A 19207-nucleotide genomic window follows, 5' to 3' on the forward strand; every position below is an offset into this window, starting at 1 on the left:
ACTAAATATCTGGCAGATGGAGTGCTGCCTATTATCAGCCTGCCTGCACAGGCCTGAGCCAAGTTTAGCTCTCCCCTGAAATAATTTTCATTCTCAGAAAAAACAATTAAGCACTGATAGATAAAACACAGATTATGACCAATAAAAACAGCACTGCGCTAGCCGCTGCTGAAGCACTATAACCCGGTTCTGTTCCTGAGGTTATTACACAACTTCTTTATTTTTTTAATATGTGCCACAAGCCTTCAGATTGAGGTAGTTGTGGTTTTCTTACATTTCACTTACAATGCGAAATGTACTAACTGGAGCACTCTGAATCATAATGGAATTTGCTGGCTGGTGCTATTAATTGAGGATGAAAAAAAATCTAAAAACCAAGACTTGTGCTTTGTATAACATAATGCAGAACAGGACATTCTGGATTCACTTAGGGCTGTTTTGCAAATTCTTCCTCTCCTTTTTTCGTAAACTGTGTGGTGTTCCTCACCAGGCAAGAAGTGATTGTGCAAAAGTGTATGTCATGTGATTTTTCTCCCTCTCTCATCATTTCAGTTTTTCAGCACCAGAAGAAATTGTGGGGTGAGTCAGAAGCAGGGAGATGTTGCTTCCTGCCATAATTCTCTTTTGATGTTCCTTCTTCCCTGCTGTAAGTTCACAGCTGTTTTCTATCAGAACAGGTTAAGTAGCCATTTGCTTTGCTTTCATTTTGGGTAATAATCAGGGCTGAGCCAATATGCCAATATTTGGAGCTGAACCGTTAACATCTAAGAAATTCCATACCATGTTCCACCATCATAGCATGGGCCCAGCTTCTGGGTTCTAGGTACCTGATAATTTAAAAAACATTATCAGTGAATATTCCCTCCTGAACTAGCAGCTCTTGCACAAAATTGATGTTTGGACTCATCAGGGACAAAGCCTTTTGGATTGTAAGTGGCATGTAAATAAATAAATAAAAACAAAAGGATGTGGGGATACCTTGTCATGTCACTCTTAGGCTAACCTATACTTAGCAAGGTTGTGGTGTGCATAAAATGGAGGGGAGAGAACCACAATGAATGCCAATATGAGCTACCTGGTGGAAATGGGATTTAAAATATTGAATTTATACAAGTTCTGGCTTGACATTAAAGGACAGCTCGAGGTTGCCTAACACCGTATACATTTAAAGCATAATTTTACCGTCAAAACAATATGCTCTGACATAAGGTCTTACTCCTACAGTGCCTCAGACCTTGCTTCTATCAGGCTTGGTGGCAGAACTAGATACAGTGGTACCTCGGGTTAAGTACTTAATTTGTTCCGGAGGTCCGTTCTTAACCTGAAACCGTTCTTAACCTGAAGCACCACTTTAGCTAATGGGGCCTCCCGCTGCACCGCCACTGCACGATTTCTGTTCTCATCCTGAAGCAAAGTTCTTAACCCGAGGTACTATTTCTGGTTTAGCAGAGTCTGTAACCTGAAGCGTATGTAACCTGAAGTGTATGTAACCTGAGGTACAACTGTACAGAAGCTTGAGCTCTTATAACAGTGAGGATTCAAATATAATACAGTGGTACCTCGCGTTACATAATACTCTCAGATTTCTCAAGGTTTCTGTCTTTGGAGACCGTTATCTCAAATGGAAAGTATTTCAGTTCTTGAATGTACAGCTCCCTCATCCCCACCTATCAGCACACACTCATTCTCCTTCATTCACACAATTTGGTCACATAGGTGAATGTTTCGTCCATAAATGGATCTCAGCCAGAAATATGAGATCAGCTCTGCTGCAAATGTATCTGTGGTAATTCATATCAGAGGGAGAGTGTGGACAAATTTCTATAGCTATACAGTGTACTCAGGTAGGTAGAGGGAGTTTTGTTGTGGTATAGGTGGCACCTTTGAGAATCACAGCTCAGGGCCCTTCTACATGTCACTTATAGTGCTGCAGCTGCTCTCCCCCCCCCCTAATTTCCCCCTCAATGATGTATATATATTAGCAAAGGGTATACAAATGTGCACATGTTCCCCAAGACTCTTAAGCACCTAGCAACACCCCTGCCCTGAGGGTGCTGCAATGCATAATCCCCAAGCTGTGATGCTGTGGGACTTGGAGGAGGTGCTAAGTAACCTGAGCTGTGGCAAACTGTGGACAGACAAGCTCTAACCAGCAGGCTCCAATCTTAGGCACAAAGTGGGCACCCACCGCTGCCTCAGGGGAGTGCAAACAGCAGTGGCATTGTGAGATTCAGTTGCTGGCACTGGGAAGGGTAGTGTTCTGGTATGATTTCTGGTGCCAGAATGCCTCTGGGGAGAAAAGTGAGGCCAAGTTCTGCTTCAGGACACTTAGAAACATCCACACTTAGCAGGTAAGAGGTGGGGGCGGGGGATTTGTTTTAAAAAAATTCTCAATGCATATAAATAAATAAAAAATTACCGGCTTTAAAAAATAACAATAAAAGGAGTTTGGGTGCAGACTGAGTCCAAGAGTGGCTGCAGTGCTGATCAGTATTGTTTGGAAGCTATTTGCTTGTTGTCAGGGAACCAAATGCTGTTCTTTTGCTTTCTTATAAATTGTCAAAATTTTCAAACCCTAACGCGAACAGTTCTTTCCCTGAGACACGATCGCTTCACATTCTATCGCCTTGGTGAATTCTATATCACTAGTGCAGATTCTTACTGCGAAAATCCTTTTTTGTTTGTTTGTTTTGTTTGCTCAGTCTGCTTTGCTTGGGAACGTGCAACGGATTATAATTAGCTGCTCTCACACACCAGTACTGCCTGAGAAGGAGAGTTTCTTGACTTGGTTTCTTAGAACAAGAAAGATAAAACAAGGCTTAACTTTTGCCATACAAAAAGCAAAGAAATAAATAATAGCAATTTTGGGAGGGAGGGGGTGATTGCAAAGAAACAGTATTTCTTTTGTCAAACTATCAATTATATGCAATTACATTCATGGCATGGAATGCACTTGTGGAACATCTAGCCCAGTAATGGCCTGGGACTTGGGCTCGTACTTGGAACCAGAGGAGTCTCAGTCCACACTGGATCCTTTGCCTCAGGCGGCATCTGAACCTAGTCTGGGGCCTGATTCTGAAGAGTCCCAGTCTGCACAGGTTCCCCTGCAACAAGCACCAGCTGGGCTGAGTCAGGGGCCTGAGCCTGCCCCGGCTCCAGATGCGGGGATTACCTCATTGCCTCCAGCTGGGCCGTCACTTACAGCTGCTCCACTACCAGTTTGGTCAGGGGAGGCTGAGACGGCCCCTGGGTCTAGTAACCTACCAACATCTCCCGAGCTGCAGAGACTGAGGTCTGAGAGAAGGAGAGACCTGAGTACTCACAGGAGGAGTGCTCACCTTTGGGCGAAACAGGGAGGTGAGTCGCAGGGGGATCAGGACTGGCCTCTACCCTGGCAAAGACAAAAGGCTGTCGGACCCTGCCCCAGGTTGCAGGAGCAACATTGCTGTATGCTAGATCCTGCCTGAGATCCCGTACCTGTCCTTGTCTGGTTTCCTGCCTCATGTCCTGCCTTGGCCCTGTCGTACTGACTCCTAGCAGAACCTTCAGATTCTGGTCCGGTCCTGGACTGCGTTTCATGGGTTACCCCCTGGGCCCAGCACAAGCCCAACACCCTGCAAACAAAAGAGACCCTAGAATTGTAGAGTTGGAAGGGGCCTTGAGGGTCATCTAGTCCAACCCTCTGCAATGCAGGTATCTCAACTAGATCATAAATGGCAGATGGCCATCTAACCTCTGCTTAGAAACCTCCAAGGAAGAAGAGCCCACCACCTCTCATGGGAGTCTGCTCCACTGTCTAACAGCTCTTACTGTCAGAAAGTTCTTCTTGAGGTTTAGTCACAATCTCCTTTCTTGTAACTTGAAGCCATTGGTTTCAGTCCTACCTTCCCTAACAGAAGCATGGGGGGGGGGGAAACAAATCCTGTTCCCGTTTCCTCTTGATTATATTAAGGTTTGAAGTATTCCTAAGAGAAGAGCCAGCTGTTCATCAAGCATCATGGATCGAGTGTTCATAAGCCAGTTATAACCGTGTTATACAATTGTTTTCTGTATGCAGCTGTTTTATATCTAAAAATAAATTATAAAAAATATTTCTTTAAAAAAGTTTAAAACAGCAGCACATGCATAAAATCAATTCAATTCCAAGACAGATGCCGAGATGGAGATTTTAGAAGGCGTGTTAATTTTGCTATGGGCATTTGATGCGGTTTGAATCTCTCTGTGTCTCTGCTGCTTGCATTGTAGGAACAGAACAGCAGCACACTACTTTTCTTTTTGTTTTTGTAGAAGCATAGTTTTGACATGTAATTTGCGCCCCATTGCAAGACACACTCCCATTATTATCCTTCTCATCAGCATCCTTTTAGCAGCATATTTTTGAGAGGGGGGTACAAATGGCAACAAAACACTTTTCCACCTACTTAATTTAATTTTATTTTGCAAATGTTTTCAAATGGATAAGTGTCCCTAGCATTTTTTTTAAGCACACTGCTAAAATGGCATGGTTAGGCACACATTTACTCCTGTAGCCACACAACTATGCTACGCCCACTAGTATAGTTATAACAGCAGGATATTCGCACACAAATAGCGCCAGGCTCATAGAACGATGGAGAGTCGCTTGTAATTATTTTTGTAGCTTATAGTGGAAAATCAATGACTAGGTAGCACTAAAACTGCACATTCTAGAAGCACTCTTAGAAGCCATCCCAATTTATCGCCTAGCCTTTGTCCAATGCTGCCTCCTTGTGAATTTAAATAGATTAGCATTTATTGTTTTCGTCTCTGAGAGAGTCGCCGCACATAAGGCAGCTAGCCGTAAAACACTATACGCTAGTTTCCAAGTTGGCTGTCTCTTATGGTACCCAACCCAGGAAATTAGGGTTGTATTAAATGACATTAAGACTTCCAACCCCATTGGACACCAGCCAAGACCAGCTTGTTGTTGACTTGTCCATTTACATTTAATCTTCTCCAGCACATGTTACGGAGGCTGACAATAAGCAGAAATATTTGTATGACTCACCCACCCTGCCCCTACAATCCTATTGTTTATGCCCAACCAGTCACTCTAGGTATGGTTTAATATAGGAAATGTCCAGATTGGAGACATGTTAATGTGTGCAGGTCCTTGGAGAATCTGAGTGAGTCACTTCACCTTGTTATGCCCTCCATTTCTCTCCCCTCCCCATTTAATCACATGATAACTGAAAAATGTGAGGGTTATAGATGGATAGAGTTGTGTCCCGGTGTTCGCACTACAGTGGTACCTCGGGTTACATACGCTTCAGGTTACATACACTTCAGGTTACATACGCTTCAGGTTACAGACTCCACTAACCCAGAAATATTACCTTGGGTTAAGAACTTTGCTCCAGGATGAGAACAGAAATCATGCAGCAGCGGCGTGGCAGCAGCGGGAGGCCCCATTAGCTAAAGTGGTGCTTCAGGTTAAGAACAGTTTAAGGTTAAGAACGGACCTCCGGAACGAATTAAGTACTTAACCTGAGGTACCACTGTATACCTTTCAAGCACATTTCCACCCTCAAATACTTCTGGGCACTGTAGTTTACCCCTCACAGAGTTAAAATTCCCAGCAATGCTTAAAAAAAACGACAGTGCCCAGAATTCTTTGAGGTGAAAAATGTGATTTACCAGACGTCCCTGTTTCCCGGGGAAAAGTCCCCGGATTTACACATCAGTCCCCATACAAAATCCGTTGAACTTGAAAAGTGTCCCTGGATTCACTGAAAAAAATATGGTAACTTGTAATTTAAAGGAAGTGTGTTTGTGCATAAGCTGTAACTTGTAAAGAAAACTATTACCTCAGTCTGGAAACAATCTACTGTTGTTTCTACTGTTACTGGTGCTACTGCCAGCAACTAATAATTAATGATAGGTAATTTATTATTAAGAGATATTTAGTTCATTAATAATAATAATAGCAATTTCCACGCCTGCCTTCTGGTGTTTGTGCTCTGACAGCATTCTGAATGAGTTGAGAGAGACGACAGATACAACAGACCTTCTGTTTCGACGTGCGCAGACTTCATTAGGAGGGTGCAGGTTGCCAGCTGTGTCTCCAGTTTCCCTTAGCAGTTTTTCAGAAGCTCGGGAGGAGGAGATAGAGCAGCTTCCAGAATGGCTGCTGAGGGAGCTGCTGAAAGGGCAGCAGAGGAGTCACTCCATTGGACTCATGGAAAATATACTGGAGAGTGAAAGCGTTCGCCATCGCGTTGACTCATCCAGAAGCCAATGGAAAGGAAAGGTATAGTGAATTCTCTTGCTGGGCTCCGAAGGGCTTTTCAAAATGGTAAGTGCTATGAGAGGACGAGGAGAATCTGAATTTGTTGGATGACAATGGGCTCGCTGGCTTTCCATGATGTCAGAGAGCAGTTCCCTCTATAGAGTCAGTTAGAACCGCACAGCACACTTTGCAATCTCCACTGAAAGCCACTTTGCAGACACACCCAACAACCACCTGGAACATGAAACAAAGAGATGGAGGTTCATACACCATGGTTCCAACTACTTGCAAACATTATGGACAAGGTAGGAATCGCTTGGCATGGGGAAGCCTTTCCCCCCACAGCATCCTGATAGCATATGCTCCGGGTCTGGTCCTATCATTAGGCAGAATGAGGCAGCTGCCTCAGGTAGCGGATGATGCAAGGCATCATCTAGTGGTAGTGAGATTTTGGAGGACTGGGCTGCCAAAGTGGTTCACTGGGTGGGGTGGAGCTGCTAGACTAGCTTCCTGGCAGGTGAGTCGCAGTGATTTACAGGGGGGGGAGGAGCAAGGCTGCGGGAACATAGGTTGCAATGAATTGAAAGGTGTCCTCATGTAACATTAAATCCACGAGCACCTCCCAAGTCCTAAAAGGGGCCCATGTGCATCATCATTTAATTATTCCATTTTTATTTATTTTTTTGTCTTGGCAAGATTGAGCAGCAAGTAACTCTGGAACAGCTTCAAAAGCTACATGTGGCCTTTCAGGTATGACCATCCCAATGAAATCATATCAGTGTATATTATTTCACTGATCCTTTCACTCTGCATATTGTTTTGCTGTTAGCATATTGACTGGAAACAAACTGTTCTCTCATACCAATTACAGAAGGGCACCTATTTAACTTCAAAACGACCTTGACAGATTAGAGAACTGGGCCAAAACAAACAAGATGAATTTTAACAGGGAGAAATGTAAAGTATTGCACTTGGGCAAAAAAAATGAGAGGCACAAATACAAGATGGGTGACACCTGGCTTGAGAGCAGTACATGTGAAAAGGATCTAGGAGTCTTGGTTGACCACAAACTTAACATGAGCCAACAGTGTGACGCGGCAGCTAAAAAGGCCAATGCAATTCTGGGCTGCATCAATAGGAGTATAGCATCTAGATCAAGGGAAGTTATAGTGCCACTGTATTCTGCTCTGGTCAGACCTCACCTGGAGTACTGTGTCCAGTTCTGGGCACCACAGTTCAAGAAGGACACTGACAAACTAGAACGTGTACAGAGGAGGGCAACCAAAATGGTCAAAGGCCTGGAAACAATGCCTTATGAGGATCGGCTAAGGGAGCTGGGCATGTTTAGCCTGGAGAAGAGGAGGTTAAGGGGTGATATGATAGCCATGTTCAAATATATAAAAGGATGTCACATAGAGGAGGGAGAAAGGTTGTTTTCTGCTGCTCCAGAGAAGCGGACACGGAGCAATGGATACAAACTACAAGAAAGAAGATTCCACCTAAACATTAGGAAGAACTTCCTGACAGTAAGAGCTGTTCGACAGTGGAATTTGCTGCCAAGGAGTGTGGTGGAGTCTCCTTCTTTGGAGGTCTTTAAGCAGAGGCTTGACAACCATATGTCAGGAGTGCTCTGATGGTGTTTCCTGCTTGGCAGGGGGTTGGACTCGATGACCCTTGTGGTCTCTTCCAACTCTATGATTCTATGAAACTTACATTTATGCCTCAGAAAGTTTGGAGTAAGGAAGTATTGAGAAAGTGTGTTCATGAATTTTGTTAAGAGTTTTGTGTCTGCAAGAGAGCAATGTAATCATTACTGATGTATTGCAATGCAAGATAAATATCAGTTCTGATCATAGCTGTCAACATTTCCCTTTTTTTTAAAGGGAAATTCCCTTATTCCGAATAGGATTCCTCGCAAGAAAAGGGGAAAGTTGACAGCTATGATTCTGATATGTCAGCTTGCAAAGATGTCTCAAGCAGGGCTTTGTGGGCCCTGTGTCCAGCCCTCACCTGCAACCATATCCTTGTCCTCTCCTCTCTTCCTCATGCATTGTAGTCAACAAGGTGCTGTGGAACATAAGAGTCTCCTGGACCAGGTCAAAGGCTCATCTAGTCCAGCACCCTGTTGTTACAGAGGCTAGCCAGATGCCTCCTGGAACCTCTCAAGTAGGACCTTAAGCCAGGTCTTAAGGTCCAATGCATCTTAAGGTCCATTCACATCCTTAGGGTTAGATGCATCAAACATCTCTTGGGAGTTCTGGTTTCGTGGACTTCTAAGGGTTCCCTATGAGCAAAGTACTGAGAAGTGTCTTTGACATGGAGGAGAGAGAGGCTTTGAGCAAAGTCTCTTAATAGTCACTTCTGAATGAGTGAGAAGCATAATGAGTTTTTGTTTGGCTTGTTTATGTGCCTTTAATAAAAGAAGCAGCGATCAGCAGGCAAATTGTATTATGATGACCTGGCACTAAATGTTATTACTTGCTAATTACTGAACATCAAACTGCTGTTAAAGTGAGAACCACAGAGCAGGATTAAAAACCGGCAAACCTAGAAGTGAATCAGGTCTGCCTTGTGACATCGAAAGCTGCTCAGGGACAGGGTCCTTAGGAACCCCAATACACTGGGAGTGTCTACCCAATTTTGGGCAAAGACATGAGATATAAAATATCTTTGTGCTTTATGTTTGCATTCAGGTTTGATCTGTCCAGGGAGAAAGAAATAGTACCAGAATGAGGCTCTCTTGGCAAGTCTGCTGCTTCATAATAGCACACTATATTTCCTGTTGTTTTATCTGCTTCCAGGACTTAGAAATTAATGGACATAAGTATTTGGATGTGGAAAACTTCAAGCGCACGTTGAAGAAATGCATGGGGTCACAAAATGCAGTAAGCAAAGCACAGTTTGAAAACCATACCGCAATGGCATAATACCATAGATGAGATGGAATGGGGAGAGGGGGAGGGGGAGCCCTTTCTGTCCTGTATTTAGGCTCCAGTGCTCTACACACTTACCTGGGAGTAAGTCAGTGTTGCTTGCATCAGTGTAGATATGCATAGGATTCTACTGTTAGCCTCTGGCTTCCATGCCCTTAATCTTTGTTGGTGCCACCATTTGGGGCAGTTCATGTTTGCTGGATTGAAGCTAGAAACTACCTCATGTCACCTTGACCGTTTGTGTGTTGAAGGTTGTTGTGTACATCCTTTGCTCCTACAGAGTGATGAACAAATAGAAAAGCTTTTCATGAAAATTGACTGTTCTGCAACTGGCAGAATTCGTTGGGTAAGTGTGTATTGGAAACCCCAGTAAGCGATAATTAATTAATTGCTTAAAATAGGATGTGACTATGAATGAGGAGTACAACGCTTATTGGAATGAGTGAAAAGATGATGCCAAGTCAAGGAATATGCCTCTGAAAGAAAGATGTTAATGTGTTTCTCTATAAAACAGGGTACTAAATAAGTCCAGCCTTTCTCAACCTTGCATCCCCAGATGTTGCTGAACTACAATGCCCATCATCCCCAACCACTGGTCCTGCTAGCTAGGGATGGGAGTTGTAGTCCAACAACAATTAGGACCCCAAGGTTGAGAAAGGCTAAAGTATGCTATGATTTCCCTTGTCCCATGAGGTTTGGCAGGTGGAGGGGCTGGTTCTCAGAACACAAACAAAACCAAATTTCTCCTCCAACCATACACATGTATAAGATTGCATTATCAATGTGAAGTTTCATCCTTAAAGTGTGGACACTGAACTTCTTAGTGATACAACAAGGGTCTTGCTTTCTCCCTTAGTTGGTACCTCACAATGCATACATTACCAACATTAGTTGGCTCCATTTTGGCAGTGAGATGTTTATGATGGCATTGTTCCTATGCATAGTTTCTTAGGAGTAAGCCCCATTGAACACAGCAGGACTCACTTTCAAGTACATAGGCATGGGATCTGGCCTCTTGAACGCTGAGACAATGACTGTCACTTTTTTCCGCCCCAGCATGACTTCTGCACATACATGCAGCTGGAATATGCTGAACAACATGAGTCATCTGCCCGGTTGAAAGAGGTCTCTTTTGCCCTACCTGCCACCATAAAGGAGATCCCACATGGAGAGCCTGTGCTGAAAATTTGCTCGCTGTTGGATAGCACATTGATAACAGCTCGAGAAGACGGACATATTTCCTTCTGGTCACCACAGCTCAAGCTGATACGAAGCAAGATGGTGTTTGTATGTCACATTTTCTCATGTCATAGGTTCTGGGATGGCCGTTTTTACTTATTTATTCATTCTTCAAGGAGCTCAAAATGGCAAACATGCTTCTCCCTCTCCTCATATATTCCTCAGAAAAGCCCTGTGAGGTGGGTTATGCTGAGAGGCAGTGACTGGCGCAAGGCCTGCTTATTTATTTTGGTTTATATGCCCTAAGTTCTGGCAAGATTATATTTTAAAAGTTCCTCCTCATTCACCTGAACTTCCTTAACATATTTGTGTCCTCCTGTCTTCTACCCGGGACTGTCTGTACCTCAGCTACTTTTAGTTCAATTTTCCTTTGAAAAGATGAGAGCCAAAGTATTCATGATTCAGGAATGATTGCTTATTTTCCCACCCCCACCCCTTATGTTTCAATCCTGCCTGTTTTTCATCATGGAACCCAAGGCAGCATACTTGTGCGTGGCTCCAATGCAGTCTCCCATCCAAACCCAGATCTACATTGCTTCAGTAAGATGGTGGCCTCATGTGCCTTCAGACCATACCTTGGAGTTGGCAAGCAATACTTAACTTCTTGCCTTTTCTTGTTTTTAACATTAGCAGTGGCAAAGTTCTTATCGGTGGTTGCAAGAACCAATGATCCCTATATTCTGAACAAAATGCTTGTTTAACCTGGAGGTAGGCTGTATGAATTGTGTATTGCTTTGTAACGATTTGTTGGGTCTCTGGACCGTAATAAAGATTGTTGTTGTTGTTTTTAAGGAGAAAGCCTACAGAAAATCTAAGTGGTTGATGGATTTCACTGTCATGACACCATATAATAAGCTGATATTGGGAACTGGGTAAGTGCCCTATGTGCAAAAGCTCACATAAAGGCCTGTTACCCATATTTCTTTCATCCAAAGCTTTGGGGTTGACTGGAGAAAGCTGCATAAACAAAGTAGTTTGGGATCTTGGCCAGCATTACAGGGTTGGCACAGCAGACAGGGCATTGGCTTTGGGGCTAACTTGACGGGATGATGGAGATCAGAAACAGAATCTCTTGTCTCTTTGAATGTTAACAAATAGAAGCTGCAAGGGTCCCTCAGTTAGGGTCACAACTTGGGGAAGGTTTTGAACCTTTTCCCCAACACTGTTTTCGGAATGAAAATCCTTCCTTCAAATGCGAAATTGCCTCCTTATTATGGGAAACCAGTTCATACAACCCATGATGGTAAAATATATAATATTTCAACTTTGTGACAGGGATCGTGAACTTCAGCTCTATGAAAGCTCCAACTTTGAACCCTACCTTCAAATTAGTGGTTTAGAAGCTATACCTTTGAATGTGGATTACTGGTAAGGCACTCAAAATTCAGGTCTTATGTCAATTATCTGCTAATAATCATGGCATACTTCTATATGTGTGGCTATATCTATTATTACACTTACGGTATATCCTCTTCTTCAAGCTCAGGTTGGTTTACTTGGAACTCCCAAGCAGGCCCAGAATCAGGACCCAAGACCCTCTAGTCACTGGCGGAGGAAGAGGAGTGCGGGGGGAGGGAGCACACTGCCCCCGGCAGCGCGATCTCCAGGGTGCCATCGCAGCTGGGGCTCCCCTCGCCCCGCCCCGCCCCCGGGATGCACGCCAGCCCCGCCTCCGCCTGCTCTCTGCCCCCTAGTGCCGGAGCATGAAGCTCCACCACTGCCTCTAGTAGCTATCAAGGCCCCAGGACCTGTTCTGAGTCTCCTTGGGCTGAATGCCAGCCTGTGTTAAGTTGTCATTTTAATTTCCCCATGACATTAAATGCCATTTTGATTTCTCATGATGAATGCCCTGAGTGCTGATGCTATAAAGCATGACTGCAGGAAACCACAGGGAGGGAGAGTGCCATGGTTTTATATACTTATAAACTTCTGAAAATTCATTTCATGTCTGAGACCTTAGAATTCTTATAACAATTGGTTAACTATGCACTGCATGAAGACAAGCTGGCAAAATCAATAATAATAATAATAATAATAATAATAATAATAATAAAGGTAAAGGACCCCTGAAAGTTAAGTCCAGTCACAGACGACTCTGGGGTTGCGGCACTCGTCTCGCTTTACAGGCCGAAGGAGCCGGCGTTTGTCCACAGACAGTTTTTCCGGGTCGTGTGGCCAGCATGACTAAGCTGCTTCTGTCACAACGGAACACCGAAACCAGAGCAGCACACGGAAACGCCGTTTACCTTCCTGCCAGAGCAGTACCTATTTATCTACTTGCACTGGTGTGCTTTCGAACTGGTAGGTTGGGAGGAGCTGGGACTGAGCAACAGGAGCTCATCCCATCGCGGGGATTCGAACCACCGACCTTCTGATCGGCAAGCCCAAGAGGCTCAGTAATTTAGACCACAGAGCCACCTGTGTCCCATTGGCAAAACCAATAGTTTCTGCTAAAACCTTGGGTGTTAACATAATCTGCTTTAGATATGTCTTCAGGTTTGTCTTGGAAATTATTGTGCAATCCAAAATATTATTTTGGCTCAGAACACTGATTTTAATTTTTCTTCCTCTTTGTTTCCCCCCTCCAATTCAGCTACACAGATCATGATGAATGCATGATTCTTTATGGAGATGACCAGGTGTGTATTGGGAAAAACGTTTGCTAGGGAAACTGTAGGCCTTAAAACTCAGTGGGTGAGGAACCCAGCTTGCCACCGCTGCTGTTTAATTCCCCGGATTATGGAGTAGATGTGTAGGGAAAGTACAACAGATAGCAAGAAAATGCCAGAGGTTGTACAGTATTGGCTGGATGCAGTATGTATGGCAAAGTAGAGGACTTTCAGATAAGCAAGGTTGGACTAAGGGAGATCCCTCTCGTAAATAATTTTCTAATGGGAAATCTCCCTTGCAACCATGCCTGCATCCATAACTACATGAAAAGCAGGCAATCGGTGCAGATTCCCTATCAATAAGAACAGCTGCTGCAAGAGAGTCCTACTCATCCTATTAATCTCAGGGTTTTGTCTTCAAAAGCCTGAAAGCCGCCCCATTGTGACCTTTCCTGCCGTTTGTTTTCAGCATCTTTCAAGTGTGCATCTTCTTTGTGATTGCAGGGCTGTGTCAATATCTTGCTCATCTGCTCTGTGGGAGAGGTCCTCAGGCAAGTGTTTGACAGTGTCTGTTGAGAATTAAAGTAGACATTTCGTTAATCATTCCACAAAAGGTGTGCTTCCAGTTGCCAACTTCCCTGAGCAACGGTAGCCACAAACCTGGAAACAGAAAACAATTCCTAGAAGAGGCCCCGTTATCTTGGGAGGTTTGGAGCTACTATTGCTGTGTTTCTACAGTGGTGGCTGTTTAACACGGCTGATGCAGCTAGTAAGTTTGGATTCTGGACACCAATTTTTCTGGGTACAGTAAGCAGCACACATTCAACTTGTGCGCATTCAGCTTTACACATTTGGCAAAAAATGAATGAATGAATGAATGAAAAGGGGGTGGAAAGGGGGCAGGGTTCTGGGGGAAATGACTTTGGCAGTCCCACCTGCCATTGAACCCAATGGGTTTTGATTACAGTGGTACCTTGGTTTGCATATGTCTTGGTTTTGGATTACAAACATGTCAAACCCGGAAGTGCGTGTCCCAGTTTGCAACCTTTTTTTGGATTACAACCCCCCCCCCTTTTTTTTTATTACAAACAAAAAAAAATTTGGAGGCCCCATTGGCGAAAGCGCGTCTTGGGTTACAACCTGTTTTGGTTTACAAACGGACCTCTGGAACAGTTGTAAACCAAGGTACCACTGTATATGTGATTTTGGCTTTAGGCATGATCCCTGGAACGTAACCCCTGTATAAGTTGGCGGTTTGCTGTACAGGGACTAAGCTCTTCTGCAATACACATGACCATGTGGCAACTGAACTCTAGTGCAGAAGAGCATTATTTCTCTGCTTCCCTGTCTCTGCTCTGCTGCAGATAGACATACAAAACTAACAAAAGGTTAGGGTGACATCTAGGAGGACATTTTCCAGCTGAACAGAAGGGGAAGAGGAGCATCTACTCTTCTTAACAAAGGGAGATAACTTGACTCTGTGTTTCAGTACTTAATTGGAAGGTCATGCAAGAACTCAGGGCTTTTCTAGCCAGTTGTCCTCTTCAGTCAATTATGAAGGTGCTGCAATTGGCTTTAGAGCCCACAGATGAGAAAGGTTAGGGACCTACAAGGTGAACTCTGAAACAACAGAACGCGCTGAGGCTCTGAGAGCTTCCACTAATGAACTCACAACATTTCGCAAATCGCAAAACAAAGGTCAGGTGCTTCCTATGACGATAAATGGCCAAATTAGGAACCTGATAGCATGGACAAGCTTAATTATTTTTCTTGAATGTTATTATGTTCTCTGAACATGTTTCAGAACGTGGAAAAAGCTTCCCAAATCGGAAAACCTTCCAAATATTAGCCTTGAGAATGCAGCTCTTTCTCCTAATGCCACTTACATCCGTTGGAAAGTTCATGGAGACTGGGTTACTCAGGTAAACATTGTAAATTTAGGCCAAATACAATTATAAAACAATATTAACAACACAACATTATTTAACCAATATTTTGTAGCATTTTGATAATGTATTATTGTTTTCTGTCTTTTTAGCTGAAATACTATGATTCTATTAAAGCAGTCATTTCTGCTTCAAGCCATGAGCCTACAGCCATAGTAATAGGTAATTATATTTCTGCTTTTGAATCCGGGAAATTGTTCTTACATGTTTCTGTTTGCTTGGCTTTCTTTTCCTTCCCATGTTACAGTGTTGTAGTCACGTTGCAGGTACCATCCATGTGATCAGTCAGGATGAAAAGTTTAGAGCAGGATGAGGAACCTCTGGCCTCCAGAGGTTTGATTTTTGATCTGATTTAATAGTTGTACTCTGCCTTTCAATTGTTGAGCTCAAAAGCGGCTCACAATAATCACAGTAGTGTTAGAAAAGCAACGAGCATTTTAATCACAATAATATCAAACACACTAGTATATAAATAAAGCAAACGACAATAAATTCATCAAAAAGAATTAAAAGTCGTGTGGCATATACCAACAGGAAAATCACAAAAATGCAGACATCTTGCCAATTTAGAACTAATAGACATTTTGAGGGCCCAAAATTAACTAACTGGCTGGAGCAGACAGATCCAACAGGGCTCTGCTTATGTACTTCTAATGGCAGGTTCTACTTGTGGTAGATTTGCGGGTGGCACTGTGGGTTAAACCACAGAGTCTCGGTCTTGCCGATCAGAAGGTTGGTGGTTTGAATCCCCACGACGGGGTGAGCTCCCGTTGCTTGGTCCCTGCTCCTTCCAACCTAGCAGTTCAAAAGCATGTCAAAGTGCAAATAGATAAATAGGTACTGCTCCGGCGGGAAGGTAAACGGCATTTCCGTGCGCTGCTCTGGTTTGCCAGAAGCGGCTAAGTCATGCTGGCCACATGACCCGGAAGCTGTACGCTGGCTCCCTTGGCCAATAAAGCGAGATGAGCGCTGCAACCCCAGAGTCGGCCATGACTGGACCTAATGGTCAGGGGTCCCTTTACCTTTACTTGTGGTAGATTCCACACAGCAGAAATATTGCCTTCAACATTTGGTTTTGGCATAGAGCTGTGATGTGTTGGGAAGTGAGAAAATGGAGGTAGGCAGATGTGTGGCTTACATGATTGGATGTTGAGGCCTTTTGTGTCTTCTACAGTCAGCTACGTTATGAAGGCAATTTCTCTTCTCTCCAGTGCTTTTCAACCAGACCCCACACACCCCATGTCCTATAACTATCTGCCTATTTGAGCAGTGTGTGAAATCATCTTTCCCTGAGAGCAGTTTCTTGATGCCTAAATGGTCTTATCCGTCAGACCTGTCTGTAGAGTTCAGTGGTGACCACTGAAGACCATATTTACATATCCTTTCCTTTTACCTAGAATGTGGAAAACTTCAAGCACTGCAAGAATCTCCCTCCTGTTTTCTTAAATGTTAAAATGGTCTGCATTTTCCAATCCCAAAATGTGAGAGTGTTTATTGTGTATTATCAGTCGTGTCAAAGTCTACTTGAGGCCTGACGGCTGATTCAGAAACATTTGTCCTTCTATAGGTTGTGTTGTGGGAGCAACCAATGTTGAGCAACAGATGAGGGAAATAAAAGAACACAGGAAAGATTCCAAGGCAAGGAAAGCACAGTCGGTCCTAGGATCTCCCTCCCATAGAGCTGAGGGGGATCAGATTGTTTTTCGAGTCCACAAAGGAGTGAAAACATTTGCACTTAGCAAAAAGAATAACCTTCTTGTATCTGGTGGGATGGATCGAATCATTCGGATGTGGAATCCCTATATGCCTGGGTAAGATTTTATTGCATTGCTGCAGCTGTTCTCATAAGGTTTTGTTAAACTCTTTGTGCCGTTAGTTATAAACTATTATCATTTAGAACAAATAGACTGCTGTGATTTGTCTTCTGAAATATTGCACAGATAAACCGCAGCTAGATCAATAAACTCTTAATGAATCCTAGAGTTTCCTGGGACGAGGGATGGATTCTTAAACCACTCTGAGAACTGTAACTCTGTGAGGGGGTCTCCTAGCAACACTCAGCACCCCTTAACAAACTATGCAGGATTAGTTAGGAGGAGCCATGACTTTTTAAAGCGGTATGATACTGCTTTAAATGTTTAATGCCTTTGTATTGACATCCAGGCCTGTCTGCCAGAGGGTTATTGACCATTACAGTGATTGGATCCAACGGGTGTCTTAACATTGCATGAAAATCTGAGGCAGGTAGAGTCAAGAACAAAAGAATCACAGCTCATGCCCACACGATACATGCAAAGCTCTCTTATACCACCTCAACAGTCAGGGATTCCTGCAAAAGAATCCTGAGAACTGTAGTTGGTGAGTGAAATATACTCAGGGTCGCAAAGTGATTTCATGCTCTTTATTCAGCTCATAGTGGTGAGGAGGAATGAATGAAAGTCCCCTCAAAGTATCTGCTTTATATACATTATTTACACAATGGGCTGCACATGATTGGCTAATTCCGGAATTCTACTGTAAGCCAATCAGGTTGTGGATTCACTTCTATCTGGAGCATGATTGGGTGGTTCCTGCCAACCAATCATACTGCTGCATTGTTCTAGGACCAATCAGACAGCTGCATTCTGAATCCTATTGTTCTAGGACCAATCAGACTGCTGCAGTTTGGATCCTATTCAACTCAGTACATAACAGTGAGTGTTCTACCCACTTTCAGCACTCTTCACAAACTACAGTTCCCATTATTCTTTATTTTTTTGGGTGGTGGGGACGAATCCTTGACTGTTGGAGTGGTTTAAGAACGCTTAAAATGTATGGTGTACTCCACCTCTTCCCCCCTTTTATTCCTAAGAGAGAGCCAGTGTGGTGTGGTGATTAAGAGTGGTGGACTTGTAATCTGGTGAACTGGGTTCGCGTCTCCGCTCCTCCACATGCAGCTGCTGGGTGACCTTGGGCCAGTCACACTTCTTTGAAGTCTCTCAGCCCCACTCACCTCGCAGAGTGTTTGTTGTGGGGGAGGAAGGGAAAGGAGAATGTGAGCCGCTTTGAGACTCCTTCAGGTAGTGATAAAGTGGGATATCAAATCCAAACTCTTCTTCTTCTTCTAATGTAACCCTAATGTCTCAACAAATGAAGCTGACCTATGGAAAACATAACTTGAAAAAAGAGACATTGTGCATACCTGTGTAAACCAAGAAAACTTTAATAAAAATATTTATTTATTTATTTTAAAAAAGTATGGTGTGGATGTGGCCACACTGCGCTAGTTCATCCATCTTTCTCACTTGGTACTACAATTCTCCCTCATTTGTATGTGTTTCAGTTACAGTGGTGCCAATGTTAATCCATCTCTTTTGTTTCATTGTTTGAAGCCGCTCAGTCTTTAATGTTCTGGTCCAATTGCAGAAGGGCAACAGGCATGCTCAGAGGCCACATGGCCCCTGTCTTCTATGTCCACATATCTGAAGAGGATAAAATATTCTCCATGTCAACGGACAACACAGTGAAGGTCTGTCTCTGTTTTTTGCATGCGCTGAGTTACACTTGTCACGTCTTCAGTACTTTCTCTTTAGCGTGTCTCAATTATTATTTTTTTGCAGATTTGGGATGTTGAGGACCAGACTTGCTTGTTCACAGCCTGTTCAAAAAACAGTGGAATTAAAGGAGAGATTAGTGCTTGCCACTACATACCAGGCGTAAGATCGCTCTGTGTTGCCACGGATACACTGGCTATTCTCCATCTAAGACTACGGTAAAAAGAAGAAGACGACGAAAGCAAACAGACCAGAACTCATGGTCTTAAAGCCAAACTAAGTGTTTAAATGAGTGTTCATGGATATGTTTATTTTGGAGAAAAAAACTGCCATTGAGTCCCCAATCTGGAAAGTGTTTCTAATCTGGATTGGGGTCCCTTGCCAGTTTGCTGCTTAAAATCAGCCCATGCTTGACTTAGAATAATAGAATAATAGAATCTTAGGGTTGGAAGGGACCCTGAGGATCATCTAGTCCAACCCCCCCCCCACAATGCAGGAATCTCAGCTAAAGCATCCATTACAGATGGCCATCCAAACTCTGCTTAAAATCCTCCAAGGAAGGAGAGTCCACCACCTCCCGAGGGAGTCTGTTCCACTGCTAAACAGCGCTTACTGTCACAAAGTTTTTCCAAATGTTTGGTCAGAATCTCTTTTCTTCCAACTTGAAGCCATTGGTTTGAGTCCCACCCTCCAGAGCAGG

At 43.6% G+C, this 19207-nt stretch overlaps 1 protein-coding gene across 2 annotated transcripts in view; it reads left to right on the forward strand.

Annotated features, from left to right (window-relative positions):
• The first annotated feature begins 2094 nt into the window (after nucleotides 1-2094).
• The window catches only part of LOC310675940 (cilia- and flagella-associated protein 337-like), a 35541-nt gene continuing 18428 nt past the window's right edge, over nucleotides 2095-19207 (forward strand). Inside the window, exons 1-15 of one of the 2 annotated variants that reach the window (XM_083437046.1) lie at nucleotides 2095-2351; nucleotides 5986-6268; nucleotides 6944-6997; nucleotides 9049-9132; nucleotides 9461-9526; nucleotides 10237-10467; nucleotides 11212-11291; nucleotides 11695-11787; nucleotides 13013-13058; nucleotides 13533-13579; nucleotides 14833-14950; nucleotides 15067-15136; nucleotides 16542-16785; nucleotides 18380-18482; nucleotides 18574-18725. In XM_083437046.1, the coding sequence (XP_083293172.1) occupies nucleotides 2266-2351; nucleotides 5986-6268; nucleotides 6944-6997; nucleotides 9049-9132; nucleotides 9461-9526; nucleotides 10237-10467; nucleotides 11212-11291; nucleotides 11695-11787; nucleotides 13013-13058; nucleotides 13533-13579; nucleotides 14833-14950; nucleotides 15067-15136; nucleotides 16542-16785; nucleotides 18380-18482; nucleotides 18574-18725 (1757 nt within the window). In that variant the 5' untranslated portion in view covers nucleotides 2095-2265. The remainder of the gene's footprint in view (nucleotides 2352-5985; nucleotides 6269-6943; nucleotides 6998-9048; nucleotides 9133-9460; nucleotides 9527-10236; nucleotides 10468-11211; nucleotides 11292-11694; nucleotides 11788-13012; nucleotides 13059-13532; nucleotides 13580-14832; nucleotides 14951-15066; nucleotides 15137-16541; nucleotides 16786-18379; nucleotides 18483-18573; nucleotides 18726-19207) is intronic. The other variant, XM_083437047.1, reaches the window with a different exon arrangement.

Source organism: Podarcis tiliguerta (assembly GCF_965153285.1).
Source record: "Podarcis tiliguerta genome assembly, chromosome: 4".
NCBI lineage: Eukaryota > Metazoa > Chordata > Lepidosauria > Squamata > Lacertidae > Podarcis > Podarcis tiliguerta.